The 17374-nt window shown below is 41.4% G+C and overlaps 1 protein-coding gene across 2 annotated transcripts in view; it reads left to right on the top strand.

Annotated features, from left to right (window-relative positions):
- The first annotated feature begins 6051 nt into the window (after positions 1-6051).
- Positions 6052-17374, top strand: part of LOC135486189 (L-asparaginase-like) — a 41706-nt gene continuing 30383 nt past the window's right edge. The window contains exons 1-2 of one of the 2 annotated variants that reach the window (XM_064768831.1): positions 6438-6687; positions 7088-7380. In XM_064768831.1, the coding sequence (XP_064624901.1) occupies positions 7149-7380 (232 nt within the window). In that variant the 5' untranslated portion in view covers positions 6438-6687; positions 7088-7148. Of the gene's footprint in view, positions 6257-6437; positions 6688-7087; positions 7381-17374 lie in introns of those variants that run through there. The other variant, XM_064768832.1, reaches the window with a different exon arrangement.

Raw genomic sequence — 17374 nt, 5'->3', positions numbered from 1 at the left:
AGGCGGGGCAACTGATGAAACACTTAAGTGGGATCAGGTTTATTAGTATTGAATTCGTATTGAACCTTGTGACTTGTGTCTTAACACAGTATCTTGATGCATTTTAACTTGTAACATGACCGTATTCCGGAATTCGAATTGAATTCTTATTCAGTATGAACGCGACCTATGAGAGGTTGTCACAGGATGCGAGTATAGCATCCGCTGCAGCTCCCCTCCTTACTTGTCACATGTAAAATTTAGCACCTCGGAGAAGTCTTTGTGAGAAGGGTGTCTAGAAAGCTAAGACCCACGACCAAGCAAAACAAGTATAATTTCTTGTGTGGCCTGATGTAAAAAAGGGACGAAATGGGAAAAGGGCGAAGTGGGAAAGGGCGAAGTGGGTAAGGGGTGAATTGGGAAAGGGGTAACACGGGAAAGGGCCGAAGTGGCAACTGGAAGGGGCGAGATGGGAAAGGGGCGAAATGTGAGTAATTTAGGGGTGAAGCGGGAAGGGACCAAAAGGGAAAAGACACCGAACTGTGTTGCCTCTTCCCTAAAACTCCAATAAAACAGAATTTTACAATCACCTTCGATGTAGAAGGTAAAGTTATCATGACAAATACATGTATGTAAGTTTTTAATACAAAACAGAAAAGAATTAATGTGACGTCACAGATGGCATCATCTGACATGGCACATAAAAGTACAACTGATGTCACAATTGGTGTGTGACAACACTTGTAATTCTTTCAATAGTTTTTATGACTCTGACACAAATTGGGAGCATTATGTTGCGGACGTGTGTCAGTGTCGGTGTCTGCTAACTTTCCACTTGCCGTCGGACAATCGTGTGACATTCTTTGATTTGATCTGGCTATCCTCCGTATACACGCTTTCTTGATTATGCTATCGATCACATATTGCACTCATAGGCAATATTAGTAGTGTATGAGTGCTGGCAATATTAATACCTCTACTCTTCAGTGTAACAACTTGAAATGATGTCACAAATATGATGTCACAAACTCGTCTCCTTAATGGCAACACGGCAAGATGACAGTGTTTAAGCTATCAGCACAGAAATCTATCTACATTCGTAATCAGTAGACCTCCTATTGGAGTTTAAACACAGATGGGGTGAGTGCGCTTCTGGAGGTTATTATTGACTGCGTTTATCTTTTAGGCTGGCCTTGAAGGCAGTGACGGTCTCTGTCCTCTCTTCTCTAGCAGAGTTTTTGCCAGCCAAGGTCTTCCAGCATGGCCGTGACGCTTTCCTTCAATCTATACTTCCCTGTTGTGAAGCAGGTTGCTCTTCTTTGGACCTGTTCTGTTGTATTGATGTTATCCTTACAGTGGGGATCCCATATCTGCATATGGCGGAGCTATAGATCCACCTTTCCAGAAATGGGGCGCCGAGTGTCCGAAATAGTGATGTCATAAGGGGAAACTAGGCCTTATGGTGGAGGGACAAAGGAGATAGTCATGGTTGACCAACACACTTGAATGCCTTTAATGACGGACAAGGGGGAAAAAAAGTTAGTTCCAATGCAAGCCACCAATTTCGGGAAGCATGTATATTCCAATCCCGATCTCACCAATGCACAGTAGGCAAGTTCTTTTGTGCGCCGCTTTGGTTTTTTCGAAGGAAGGCCAGTGACCCGTTGCCTTTCTTCATGACTGATATACGGGTTTATATCCTTGCCTATAACGTCTTTGGGTGACATTGCAATGAGGTCCGATGGGGTCTATAATGATTATGTGTAAGCCCGACTACGTCATGTCACCTGGTTATGAAACCCAACGATATTGGTCAAAAATGTTCTTACGCCAAACTGCCACGGTCTGTGGACGGGGAACATCATTCATTCAGCTTCAAATGTTTTGAACGACTCTTGGCGTCAACTATGAAATTTGGCCTGCCTACTATTGAAGGCCTAGTGAGAGGCGATCTTAGCTCCAGTCCCTTTTGAATGATGTTCTGCTCTGTCATTATGTTGACGGCCTGTTAACCCTCTCTCTGTATTTACTTTTTTATCTGTCATAACAAGTTTTGACGTACCTATATTCCACGATATTTCCAGCACCTCTTGAGAGGTTGATATTGAATTGAAGAACAGAAAGACATTAATTACGGTTATGTTCGTAGATTTAATGACAATCAGCATGAAATACAAAGAATCAACAAATTGAGTCACACTGATACCCTAAATCCGATTCACCTACACCTGGTACCACCTACATTTCATCACCATCAACTTCATCATCAATCCTCGACATATCCAAAAATTCCATCCCCCTTCATCTATCTGGTCCCTTCTCTACTTCATCATGCACTTCATTCACGTCTTTTTTCGATTTTCTCCCCATCATCCATTGCAATACCTGCCGCATGAAATCCATTCTGTATCACTTGTGCACTCATTCATTTCTTTTAAAATGTGACCTGAGATGGTATAGAGACGTGCTGACGGTGTTTTCCCTCTGGCTATTCGTAGGATGTTACATTTGCTGCACATTGAATTTCATACCATATTTTTGGCTAACCTCATGAGCCTATGCGATGACGTGGCGTCCGTCACGTTTCGTAACCGACTTGAGGTCTGGAATTGTGGAAAAAGCATGCATGGGGCCTATTACTGCCTCCTTCAAGAGTTAATGGCCTCAGACTTCAAAAGCCTCAGGAATTTCCTGCGGATGGATGAAGCTTTTCGTAATCCAAAATTAAATGTTCAATTTCTTGAAATTGCCATTCTCTATCTTTCATTGAGGCTGCCATTTTGTCCCAGTAGCTCCATCACATGATCCAAATCTGTTCCCAGATTGGCTGCTGATTGCCCAACACCAACCAACATGTTTTTCAGAAGGTGCATGGCCTAACATTGGCCAACATTGGCCAACAAGTTTGCTGATGTTTTCACTTGTTTTTCGACCCGTCCACACTGGCAAACAAGAGCAAACATGCCTCTGCAACAAGGCCCAACACGATGTTGGCCAACGTTTGTTGGTTGATGTTGGCTAGTGTAGACCGGGCTTTAGGCGATTCATCGACACCAAAATTCGTTCCAAAATTATTCTTGGTTTGGCCACCAGGAGGCGTAATGTAAACAATTTTTTTGGTGAGTTCTCCTAGCAAGGTTTTGTATGGACATGTATCTAGGGAGCCTCTATTCACCCTGGAGAATCAATTCCCTACATTGCCGAGCATCTTATCAGGCCTTCCAGTTTGCCCGAGCTTGCCTGTCCTGGGAAAGGAAATTTTACTTAATAAAGTTAGAAAAACTGTGTTGTTGGCTGGTGATAAGGTTCTTCAAGCATGATTTGCATCAAATATAGAGAAAAATGCAATGCTGGCTTGTCATATGGAAAGCTAACAAATAGTGAATTATGCATGGATTGATTTTTTGAGTAACCCGCTGGTCAATTTACCTCGAAATTTAGTTCATATGTTGACATATTGTCTCTGTTACCAGATGGACATTATTTTTATTTTTAATTTACCAACGAGCGCACATTTTGGATGTTTTTCTTGTGAGGCAGCCATTCCCCTAGGCCTCAAGAAGCACTATCCAGGGCAGTCTGGTCGGTAAGTCAGAAGGCCTGATAAGATTCTCGGCAATTTGGAGAACTCATTCTCCAGGGCGCTATTCTACCCAAAAACTTTGGCCTGCTCGGACATCAAATATTGCTGCAAGGCGGCCATCTTGAAAATTAAACAAAGTCCCACCACTCTGAAATCAATGATCGGATTGCAACCAAATTTCAGGTGATTATGTATCTATGTACTCTTTACAATATCCCAAATTTTCAGTCAAATCCGATGACAAATATGGCCGCCGGGCAGCCATCTTGAAAATTCAACGAAGTCCTATTTCTCCTGAACTGTTGTTGAACAGATGTCAACCAATTTCCATGTGACATGTACACTCTACAATAACGTAACCCTAAATCTCATAAACAATATGGCCGCCAGATGGCCATCTTGAAAATTCAATAAAATCTTTCATGCCTTATCTAACGATTAGTCCAGGTAACCAATTTTCATGTGACAATGTATCTATACTCACTACGATTATCCCTGAAATTCAGTCAACTTTATAACCAAAATGCTATACTTAGATGGTACTGGTAATTTTTTTGTGCCATTGAGCCGAGAAGAATAATATTATTCAATGGAATCAAAACTGGTGAAATTAGCCAAGATATTGAAGCTTAGGCTCGGTTATTATATTCTTTGATTTACAGGCATCCTGAAAGTTACCCGAGGTACTAAGGCGAAATAAGTATTTACAATTGTTGGCCTTAGGCAGACAGAAAAAAATGAATTGACGTCATATTTGACATCTATCACATCATAAAATTGTTGTTTAGTGCTGGAAAAGTATGCTTCTGGGCAAAAACGACTGTACTTAATGGCACATCGGCATGAGGCTTCAGTACAAACTGTTTTAATATAATGAGAATAAATTTCTATCAAAAAAGTAATCGGTACCATTATTTGCTATATGCCCTGTGTTGCCAATGGACTTCTTATTGATCTATATCGCATGCAGGACAGTCCTATTTTCGAGTTTGAGGGTAATTCCTTCTTATAAAAAGATTACAGCAAAAAATTGATCAATTTAAAAAGTAGAATGATATGTGAGGAAAAAAATTAATTGAAAAAAGGATTCCAAATGGAGTCAAACCCATGATGCATTTGGCAAAATAACATGCCATGCCAGCAGTGCTACCGAGTGAGCTAAACTGAACAGTTCGGAGAGATAGCGTCGAAGTCATAAATTTCACCAATAAATAGAAATAAAGTAGGTTCGCTGTTCCTCACACTTGAATACCCTCAATTCAAATTTTGGAGGCCGACAATACTATTGAAATTTCAAATTTCTTAGATACAGACGTAACATAATTGGCATTATCATATACCTCAATATAAGAAATGCTTTGCTTGATGGAGCCAATAACGTTGCCTAAGACGAGTATGAAGGACAAATGCAAGCAAAAACCCATCTCAAAAATTGTTTCGTCCGCCATTGCCTGGATGTATGGTCCTATTCTGGGCAACCTCTACATCTGAGGTCTACTTGATTAGCATTCATAAATTATCAAAAGAGATTTTGAATTAATATTTTCACAGTGCTCGCGATTGCTTCTTCGGTTCTATTTTGCTCCAAGTGATGTTTCATGATATTATAGAATAAATTACACCATTGTTTTTATAGACATTTTCTTGTTCATTTCTTTTACCTGGGCGGCCTAACATAGGCCTACTACTGAGCTTGAGCTATAGGCCTAATCCACAATACACATTTTTAAAGGCACTATATAGACAGCAGCTAGGTAGGCCCAGGCAAGATAAAGTTAGACAAAGTCACCTATAGGGGTTGCTCCCATCTCATTGTACATCGAAATTATTCACGCTCGTAGGCCTACGAGGAATGTATTTAGTTCTGAATCAAACATAGGCCTACTGTGCATATTAGTCACCTGATCTGGCCAATTCGAAACCCCTACTCCTGCCTTTAGCCCCCCTTTAACTGTAGGGGGATATTTACCGGGGGATTTTCATCTGGGGGATATTTACGTTGAGGGGTAATTTACAGGGGGGATCTTTACCTGGTACTGCTTTCTGGGGAGACCCGGGCACGTTCGCTATTTGCGTTTTTTTTTCGAAAACCACCATCCTGGTGTGATTTTTGGTCATATTACCACATGAAGAAATCCACAACGCATCTTCAAACCAAATTTTATGCATCTACCTGGTCTTGTTTATTTTTTAGGAGCAAAAGTTAATTTTGTGCCCCAAAAAGTGAAATATTTTGAAAATTTTGACACGATGCATAGAAGTCATGAATATGGTTCCTACATGATTTGTTAGCTGACTGACGTAAAATGAATATAACAATTAAAAAAGATACAGTTGTATGCCAGCATTCGGATACATCGCCTATGGATACATGACCATGTTCAATGTTTTGTGTATGGATATCCTAATGAGAATGTTCAGGATGGAAATCCTTCCCAGTTTTACTTTTAAAGGGTAGATGGAGACACTGCATTCGGAAACGAAAGAAAATGGCGACTGCTCGAAAAAGTGTAGTGTCTCCCGTGAAGTTTTATATCCCCGAAGACGAGGAGCATGATCAACCACCGGTTGATCCTTCATATAAGCCCAAACTGCTGAAACAGTACAGTCTACACATCGAAGAAATAGATGAAATTGGAAAGGTTTTGGTGCTTTATACAGGTGGTACAATCGGGATGAAATGCAGAAATGGAGGCAAGTGACAAAAAGGAACAGCTTTCTTCACTAAATTTCGTATCATAAAATCAGTGTGATATCCGAGTAACGTGTATTTTCTGCACATTTATGCTATTTCTAACATATTTCTGTTGTTTGTATGAGTTGTCATGTCGCTGAATTGCTGTTTTCAGCGCTGGTAAAACTTCTGTTTCCGTATGTTTTACTCTCCGTAACGACGTATCCGAAGGTTTTCCGAATGGTTTGACAGTGCTGCCATCTTTCACGTGTGACGTGAACTGAGATGCTTGTCATCTGCACCAGTCAGTCCAGCGGCTCAGTGACGTACACAACCTGCACATGCATGACATGGTGTAATACCAACAGTGACTAATACATCGATTTTTATTGTGCTTAGGACTATTATTCACTGCTGCCAGCATGGCTTGACAGATTTTATCTGAATAACCGTAGGTCCAGCCCACAGTCTGGTTCAGTTGGTTTATTTGTTGTGGTGCATGAGAGACTCACAGAGTGAGAGAGCTAGGCCGGGTGAGGGAGTGTGTGACTTCAAAATAGGCTACCCTGTGAAAATAAATTTCGGCCATTTTATTTTGAAAAGACCCTTTTCACCACTTTTCACAGGCAACGTTTGTTTACCATGGCATAAAAGTAAAAATATACAAGCTTATTCAAGCAATTTACTTGAAGACGTGGTCCATGTCTTTCAATGTTCATGATATTTTGAATGCTTTTGGTGATGTTTTTGGCCTATAGGCCTATGACTGTCATGGTTAACGGTTACCTACACTAGGCCCCTACCTGTAAAAAGATGGCCAAAATTTATTTTCGCATACGGTCTATTCCTAGCCTTTAATCAGAAAACCTAGGACCTGCCCAAGGCCAGCCAGCTGTCAGCACAGAATCCCTAATGGCCTCCAGAGGGAGAGATGCTCATTTGCCGATGTTGATGAGGCCACAGCGCAGATCTTCTGCCACTGCATCATCTTGGATAGACCCGTCATATCAACCAAAGACACTACACACCCAGGGCACAGGACCAATACCGTACGAGTCCTTGGATCTTGAAGATGAGGCTGTGGAAGGAAACGTTCTTGTGTTGTACACCGGTGGAACTATCGGGATGAGGTGCCATGATCAAGGTGATTTTTTTAGGCCTTTTAAAGATCCAATAGAGAATAGATCCATACTTGATTGTGAAAATTGTTGGTGAGAAAATAACTGCATTGCACTCTACTGCCAATCGGGCATAATCAGGTGCGGTTTTCTTTGAAGGAGATATGCGTAAGAGGTCATGTCAATTATGCTCACACCGTGCCATCGACATATCTGGGACGTAGTTTTACAGTACACTGCACCTGCTTGTGTGTGTGCGTGTGTGTGTGTGTGTGGTGTGGTCACAAAGTTAGTGTCAATCCAACCTATGAATATTCAATGAGCATTCCCATTGAAGAGCCCATGTGAAAAGCAGGAAACTAACAAAAGTGTGGTCAAATACATTAAATGTTAAGTGTGGATCTATTGGTCAATTGGACTGGAGGGATACTACTTTTATTTCTGTTGTGTATGGTTATGTCTATTATATGCATGTTCCTCACCAGCCCTAGTTGGGTCACCAGTTCTGGCTGGGGATTTGAGAGCTAGTAGGCGAATGGCTGACTGTCATGTAGGCCTATAAGCTAACAAGTTGATACAATTACAATTTTACAAGTACAATGGGTGATTTCAAAGTTGGTTTTGGTTTTAGTGTTGGGTGTTAGTGTCAGTTTTATTCTTAATTTCTACCCCTAAAAACCGTTGTCTGGATAAGACCAATTCGAGGTTTTAGTTTAACACCAACACCTGGTTTTATTTAAACACCTAAAACCTGGGCGGAAACTAAGAAGAGGTTTTATTCTGCAGGTAAAACTAACACCAAGATGGACAGAGATAAAACCTTGGAAAAAACAAACATGCTGCATGTTGTTGTCGTTGTTACTGTTGTTTCCCTATTGTAACTGCTTCCGATCTACAGTACAACCTCTCTATTGCGGACACCCATGGGACTGGGCCCAGGTTTCCGCAATAGAGAGGTGTCCTAGAGAGGTTATGCCAAATCGTCCGATAGGTGTAGTTGTAGTTCCCGCCTTGCAGGTCTTGGTTTTCTCTGTGTCGACATCTAGCGTAGAAACTTTGAACCTGTTGGCTGATCGGTCTTTGCTTGTGATGTTGCGTTGAATGACGTGAGCTACTTTGGAACTCAGAGAGTGAATAATCTCTCTAGTAAAAGGTGCCCCTTTTATTGTAAAATCTCCAAGACATGTCATAATGTGTGAAAAAACACCATAATTTCTGTCCATCAGCCACCTTTGATTAATAAATAATTTTTTCTAATTTCTCTACTCTACTCACGGCATGAGTACAGAAATTAGAAACAATTATTTATTGTCACGCATATTCACTGACAGCACTGACAAAACCGCGTGGATTTATGAGTGTCCGTTGACACCATAGGCCTATGTGATTAGTTGAAAAGATGAGTAAACAAATGCCGCGGCTTAACTAGGATACAAAAACACAATGCCATTGGGTAATTACGTTGATTAATTACGCGAATATTTCACCTGTCAGGCCTACTTGACGAGACAAGACCACTAATGAATATTCATAGGTTGGAGGGTCGAGGCCTATCAATTAGACGAGTGCATGTTTTTAACTCTCAAGTACATATTTGGAGAGGTATTGAAAAAATATTTGCTGTGGCAAGTCTACAGATATAAAGAAATTATTTGATGAAAAAATTAATTTCGAATTTTGCTAAGTGGGTAATAGTGTTTTGAGATTTTTCTGCCAGTTGGCTGAAAAGAGTGGAAATATCAATGTCTGTTGAATTTGTCGATTATTAAAAAATTTCCGTGGTCAACTACCAGTTTACTTTTCACCATTTACTTGCCCGACTGTCCGGAATATCATATCAAAATTTCAGATTCACAACCCCGCGCAGTATTTGATGCGTCGCGGTCAAACATTGACAATTTAACTGCTAAAAGGCTTAAAAAATCAATGGTGGTCTTGTCTCCATTTACACTACATTTTGGGTAAATTTAGTGAAAAATTTGAATGTGCTCAAATCACTCTAATTAATTTAGAATATTATATTGCTGATGATTTAAGGTCAAAACAAGCTAAAATAATGAGAAAAATACTTAATTTGACCCCAATATGACATGTATGAGCCAACCTAGCCCCGGTCTAAGTTTGGTTTCATTTTTAGCTCACCTCTTAGCAAAGGTGAGCTTATCCCATACCGTGGCGTCCGTCGTCCGTCGTCGTCGTCGTCGTCGTCGTCGTCGTCGTCGTCGTCGTCGTCCGTCGTCGTCCGTCGTCCGTTAGCAGGGCACGTTTCGTAACTGTTAGAGCTATTGAGTTGAAACTTGGTGCACATGTACCCTTATGTAATGACACCTTGGAGACCAAGTTTCGGTCCGATTCGTTTCATGGTTTGGCCACCAGGGGGCCAAACGTTAAAAGTGAAAATATGCAATATCTCCCTTAATAGTAGTCGGGAAATTTTGAAAAAAATATGGTAGGTACTTCTAGCAAAGGTGCATCATATATCCTCCGGGTTTTTGATTTGACCTCCTTTTCAAGGTCACAGAGGTCAAATGGTGTAAATTGGCCGTTAGGATGTAACGATGGCACGTTTCTAAACTGCAATGACTATTGATACCAAATTTGGTACACATTTACCCCTTAGTTAGGTGATCTCAGGGACCGAAGTTTGGTCCAATATGATTCACCACTTGACCACCAGGGGGCAAAATCCAAAAACCTTAAAAATGTGATTATTCCTTAACTTCTTGCCCGATTGCCACCAATTTGATATCATGGGCACATCTAACCACCATACAGTATATGTCACACAGGTTTTTAATTTGACCTTCTTGTCAAGGTCACAAAGGTCAAATGGCGTAAATTCGCCGTCAGGCCGTAACTATGGCACGTTTCTTAACTGCAATGACTATTGATCAAAAATTAAGTACACATGTACCCCTTGGTCAGGTGATCTCAGGTACCGAAGTTTGGTGCGATCTGATTTGCCGTTTGGCCTCCAGGGAGGGGGCCAAATCCTAAATTCTTCAAAATGCCATTATTCCTAATAATGACTTGCCCGATTGGCACCAATTTTATATCATAGGTACATCTAATTCTAACAACCATTCAATGTGTCACCCGGGTCTTCTTTGATTTGACCTACTTTTCAAGGTCACAGAGGTCGAATGTTATGTAAATTGGCCATTTTGGGGAAATTATAATTGCTTGGACCTACATCAAACCTAACACTACATGACACAATACCATGCTCTTTATCCATCTTTCCTCCACATGAGGTGAGCACAATGGCCCTGGCCATTTCATTACAAGTCTTGTTGTGTTGCCAATTCATTTTGTAATTTCTTTAAAACTACTTAGGCCTTCATTCTGAAATTGTGCCCTAAGCAGCAAATATATTCCTAAATCACATCCTAAATTTTCAGCTCCATAGCTTGCTTATTCTGGCCAGGGCTGGTCTTTGAACTTGGTGCTGTTGTTGGCTGCAAAATCATGACTTTTTGTCGATTTTGTCCTCTTTCGTCGCTTTTGGCACAGTTGTACCACTCTTGGAAATGTCTCTCATTTCTCCAAAAATGTCCAGATATCACTTTCCTTTGTTGGAGAGTTGTGGGATGTCATCTACATTAGTTTGAAAAAATTCTCAAAATGATAACCCCTGAAATCTACCTTCATTGAGACAAGACCACTAACATGACTAATGAATATTCATAGGTTGGAGGGTCGAGGCCTATCAATTAGACGAGTGCATGTTTTTAACTCTCAAGTACATATTTGGAGAGGCATTGAAAAAATATTTGCTGTGGCAAGTCTACAGATATAAAGAAATTATTTGATGAAAAAATTAATTTCGAATTTTGCTAAGTGGGTAATAGGGGGCGTGTTTTGAGATTTTTCTGCCAGTTGGCTGAAAAGAGTGGAAATATCAATGTCTGTTGAATTTGTCGATTATTGAAAAATTTCCGTGGTCAACTGACAGTTTACCCAGTGTCTCTGGCGACAACCTGGCCTTCTCACGACTCAACTCAAACTTCTCCAGCAGTGCTTTGGAGCAAAATGATCGATTGCTCCCTGGATCCAAAAGGGCTATTGCACGGACATAACCATCTTGCCCTCTGCCTCTGACGTTACCAGCAACAGTAGGCAAAGCTATCCTGGTTAGATCTTGGCCGTTTCATAGCTCACACTTGGTAGGCATGCACAACTCTTCGCTGCTAGTACTACTGCATCCTTTATTGAATCTTCAGTACTCGGCTTATCAGCTTGTTGCGGGCTTCTTCCGTCATTACTACCAACTGGCCCTTATCACCATTCGTCTGCTTCACACTTGGAAGGTAGATCAACTTCGAATGCTTTCGTGCACATCCATCTGTACCACATACACCTGGTTTCCTGCAGTCATGCATCATATGCCCTTCAGAACTCGGACAATTAAAGCAAATACAAGTGTCCTTCACAAAGCCCATGCAGGCTGCTGGATCTCTCTTCAGACATTTCCGTAGACGGTGGAGGCCCGGCACACGAAGCATTTTATCTCGTAACCACTATTCTGACTGCTGATCTGAGCCTGTACCCCGAAACTGGTTCCTTTCTTCTTTTCTACGTGTACATGCTGAGAGTGAGAGGACTCCTGATGATGGCCCAGCTTTCCAACTCCGATTGCCATGACCTTGGCTGCTTTGCCCTCACAAAACTCGAATAAACAGTTGAACTTAGCCCCATCATCGACAGATGCATTACCAACACAGGCATCAAATCTGTGCATAACTGTTCAAAACCATCGAAATGCATCATCTTAATGTTATGGGCAGGGCCATCGTATCAATTAGCTGTTTCTGTGTTGGTACGTCAGAGCAGCTTGGCGATTTCAAATTATTGATTAGTCCTTGCAAGTTGCAATGTGCTGACCAACCTATCCACATCGTTCAAATTAGATTTCGACTTGACACCAGTAGGCATCTGGATCTCTGGAGGATGGCTGCTGTGTTCACCCTGTGGACTTCTATCGTCATACAGGCTCTCCTGTAGCATCAATTCAGGTCCTCTACTCTCCTGCCTTTTGCTGGGCTGACCCAATTCCAAACATGCCTGGGCCCTGGGAATGCCCCACTGGTCAACTCCACCCTGCATGCTTTGTAAGCCATATGCAGGCATACCATCCTGCAGTATCACCAAGTCACCATAGGCTATGGTTTCATCATCCAACTTCAACGGGCTGTGAATCTCTCATCACAAGCAGGAGCATTGGTCTTTGGCCTCCATGGGGCTGACGGGCCTAATGCATGGATCAAATCCACCCGGATTCACCTTGTATTATGCCCTACACGCTATGGACATCCATCTGTGGTGCATACGCTGTACTAGTTTCTTGGATGCGACTCTCAACATTTGGAACTTGGTTGCCACGGTTACCAACCCTGTGCATCCAAGGATACGATTGGGATATGGCTCCCCCAATGTTGTCATACTCATGGACTGCAGCAGTAGTAGTAAGCCTAACACTCATTCCAGTAGCAGGCCTGCTGCCTGTACTAGCAGCAGTGGGACTGTCAGGCTTTAATGCTGATGATGACAAAACTTCTCTCAATCTCAGTCTTGCAATCTCAGCAGTCAACTTCTCGATTTTACTTTGTGTTCTATCTATCTCTTCATTGACTTCAGCTAATACTGCATGCTTCATACCTTCGGTTGCCATGTTCTGCACTCACTGCCAATAGTTTGAAACTCAACGTGGTTGCCCTCGTTTCTTCACTTTCTATGATACGTTCTAGGATCTAAACGTTCTTCTTTACGTGTTCAGTCTTCTCTTCTGTTCTTTCTCTATCACTACAGCTAAGGATCAGGAGATAGACGACGTAATTTAACTTGTTAATCACCGCGAATTTTGGTTTCAAACTGTCGGTTGGCAGACATTGTGGACAACGACAACAACTAAACCAATTCCACACCAACCGTGGACTGCCTCGAAGACAAAGGCACAAACAGATTATATCGCAAACATCCACCAAGGGGCCAAAACTGAAAAGGTGAAATGTGCAGTACAGTAGAATCTCCCCTTGGAGACACCTCCGCAATACGGACTTGTTCGATCAGTCCCGATTTTTTCTAAGTCATTTGCTTTAACCAAAACCTCTGTAGGGCGGACACCTCTCTACTCCGAATTGCGGACACGGCCATGGTGACTTTTTGGTCCAATCACCTCGCAATTACGGACAGTAAACAAAAACAATGGCTTCCCGTGTTCACTTAGGTGGTCGATTAGACCTAACAGGTGTGAAGTTTGCGTATTGATGAACATAATTAGACACTAAGTTCATTTAATTACCTGGTGGAGAGAATTTAATTTCCGTTGCTCTCCCAACTAAAACCGAATGTATCGTTTAATTATCTTCACTGTGCATCACAATGCCAAGCTACTGTATATTGTAACGTTAATTGCAGTCCAATTCAATTCAATTCAATTCAATTCAATTTATTCTCCACTTTTAAAAAAAGTACAGAGAAGAAAAAACCTAACAGTAATTATACATGATGGCTGACGTACAGGGTCAAGGGTGGACACAAGGTAAATGAATCACATATAGGGGCTAAACTAGGTTAAACAATCTGCGACACGCCAAGAGGAATTTGGCTTGTTTTACATGATTCTTACTTTGAAACAAACTTTTCATGTTTTGCAGTTGATGTTTATGCAGAGATCGTACTTTATTAGTCCTTCTGAAGGAACACAAAAACCTACTGAAAGATGTGATGATGGGTCATTTATGTGGTCTTGAAAAACCCTCTCAAAGTCAAAATACAGAAAAATTTACAAATTCAGGGGGAAAATACTGAAGGAGGGGTTATTTAGGGGTTGACAGCTCTAATCTAACCACCATACGGTATTATTTGTCACATGGGTTTTTAACTAAACCTACTTTGCATAAAATTTCCATTTGGCTATACTATTACATAGCATGTTTTTTAACCAGCATGAATTGTCTACCAAATGTGACTCGCTCTACCAAAACTAGGCGCTTGTCGCATCTGAACTCGACAGGTTGATACGGACTTGTTGTTCATTTCCCTATTGTAGACCTTTTGTGAAATCTATTACAAACTGATTTGGTCACATTTCACAAAAGGTCTAGGGAAATCAACAACAAGTCCGTATCAGCCTGTCAAGTTCAGATGCGACAAGCGCCTAGTTTTGGTAGAGCGGGTCACAAATATCTATATGGTGATCACAATGGTCGCTGGCCTTTTTATTTTCAACCATCCCCTATGACTATTGAAGCTTCTTCAAACCAACCAAAAATTGATTGAAAAAGTTTAACTTTGTGGAGCGCTGCCACAGAAGGAATTGCAGAACAGCCTATCTTTCTTGTTGCCTCGTGTATACATGCTTCCCGAAATTGGTGGCTTGCATTGGAACCAACTTTTTCCCCCTGGTCCGTCATTAAAGGCATTCAAGTGTGTTGGTCAACCATGACTATCTCCTTTGTCCCTCCACCATAAGGCCTAGTTTCCTCTTATGACATCACTATTTCGGACACTCAGCGCCCCATTTCTGGAAAGGTGTATACAAGCATTAATTTCAACTCCATTACCATGTTCCCTTTTTGGCTCACCGTAAGGGGAGTCTATACGATAGCGCTGTGTCCGTCGTCGTCGTCGTCGTCGTCGTCGTCGTCCTCGTCGTCGTCGTCGTCGTCGTCGTCGTCGTATCCTAACAGTGGCACGTTTCTTAACTGCTAGGGCTATGAACTTGAAACTTTGTACACAGAATGCCCTAGGTCAGCTGACCTCTGACACTGATTTTCGGTCCGATCTGATTCTCTGTTTGGCCACCAGGGGGCCAAATGTCGATATCTAAAAAGTGTGATATCTCGCTTATTAGTGACTTGTTTTCGATAAAACTTTTGTTGTAGGTACTCATAGCAAATATACATTTTATATTATACGGGTTTTTAATTTGACCTTGTTTTCAAGGTCGCAGAGGTCATATGGCGTAAATTGGCCATTAGAGTGTAAACTATGGCACGTTTCTTAACCACTAAAGCTATGAACTTGAAACTTGGTACATATAACCCCCTATATCACATAGCCTCTGGTGCTGAATTTTGGTTCGATCTGATTCCTAACTTTGCCACCAGGGGGCCAAAAGTGGAAATCTAAAAAGTGTGATATCTCGCTTAAAAGTGACTTGTTTTCGATAAAACTTTTGTTGTAGGTACTCATAGCAAATATACATTTTATATTATACGGGTTTTCAATTTGACCTACTTTTCAAGGTCACAGAGGTCATATGGCGTAAATTGGCCATTAGAGTGTAAACTATGGCACGTTTCTTAACCACTAAAGCTATGAACTTGAAACTTGGTACATATAACCCCCTATATCACATAGCCTCTGGCGCTGAATTTTGGTTCGATCTGATTCCTAATTTTTGCCACCAGGGGGCCAAAAGTGGAAATCTAAAAAGTGTGATATCTCGCTTATAAGTGACTTGTTTTCGATAAAATTCTTATGGTAGGTACTGTTTGGAAGAATACATCACATATTTTACAGGTTTTCAATTTGACCTACTTTTCAAGGTCACAGAAGTCATATGGCGTAAATTGGCTGTTAGAGTGTAAACTATGGCACGTTTCTTAACCAGTAAAGCTATGAACTTGAAACTTGGTGCATATAACCCCCTACATCAGATAACGTCTGATGTCGAATTTTGGCCTGATCTGATTCTTTATTAGGCCACCAGGGGGCCATAACGGAAAAAGGAAGAAGTGCAATATCTTGCCTATTTGAGTGAATTGTTTTCGATAAAATTTTATGGCAGGGACTCCTAGCAAGGATACATCACATTTCCTATGATTTTTGGATTTGACCTCCTTTTCTAGGTCACAGAGGTCAAATGGCGTAAATTGACCGTTCGAGTGTAACTATGGCACGTTTCTTAACTGCTAAAGCTATGAACTTGAAAGTTGGTACATGTAACCCCCTACATCAGATAATCTCTGACACCGAATTTTGGCCTGATCTGATTCTTGATTTGGCCACCAGGGGGTCAAAACTGAAAAAGTAGAACGTGCAATATCTCGCTTATTAATGACTTTTTTTCGATGAATTTTTTATTGCAGGGACTCTTAGCAATCACACGATATTGATCTTGTTGATGTCATAGACAATTATTGGTTGGATCATAAACTTATATATACTGCCCTGTCTTATTACTTGACATCAATACACATCTAAAAAAAGTCTTCATGCCTGATTGTGTTCACCATATTCACCTCTAAACTAAGCATGATCCTGCCTAATAAAAGATGTATACGGTGAGCACAATGGCCCCTGGCCGTTTCATTCACAATTGCCATGCTTCAACACTCTGCTCGCAGGGGCCGGGGGCATTCAGTGATGTGTTCGCTCTCACATTAGTGCTCGTTCCTTCATTTAGACACTAAAGCACATTAGACACTAAACTAGGATTGTGTAGTAAAGGACTGATCAATGTGCTACCATTTTTGGCTCACCGTAGGGGAGTCTATACGATACCGCAGTGTCCGTCGTCCGTCGTCGTCTGTCGTCGTCGTCGTCGTCGTATCCTAGTTCAAAAACAGTGGCACGTTTTTTAACCGCTAGGCCTATGAACTTAAAACTTCGTACACATGACCCCCTAGGTCAGATGACCCGTGACACTAAATTTCTGTCCGATCTGATTCTCTACTTGGCCACCAGGGGGCCAAATGTGGATATCTAAAAAGTGTGATATCTCGCTTATTAGTGACTTGTTTTCGATAAAACTTTTGTGGTAGGTACTCATAACAAGGATACATCATATATCTTACGGGTTTTTAATTTGATCTACTTTTCAAGGTCGCAGAGGTCAAATGGCGTGAATTGGCCGTTTGAGTGTAACATTAGGGCCGTTTAGACGACGCGAAAAAATCCGGATGCGTCCCGAATCCGGATTAATTTTTCGTCGTGTAAACGCAAAAAGATCCGGATCAATGTGGTTGCATCCGGACTAAAAAGGTACCATCGCCTTGGGTGGTTTTAATCCGG

Source organism: Lineus longissimus, chromosome 4 (genome assembly GCF_910592395.1).
Source record: "Lineus longissimus chromosome 4, tnLinLong1.2, whole genome shotgun sequence".
Classification (NCBI taxonomy): Eukaryota; Metazoa; Nemertea; class Pilidiophora; order Heteronemertea; family Lineidae; genus Lineus; species Lineus longissimus.
The sequence above is the reverse complement of the archived record's forward strand: the minus strand, read 5'-3'. Positions and strand labels throughout refer to the sequence as shown.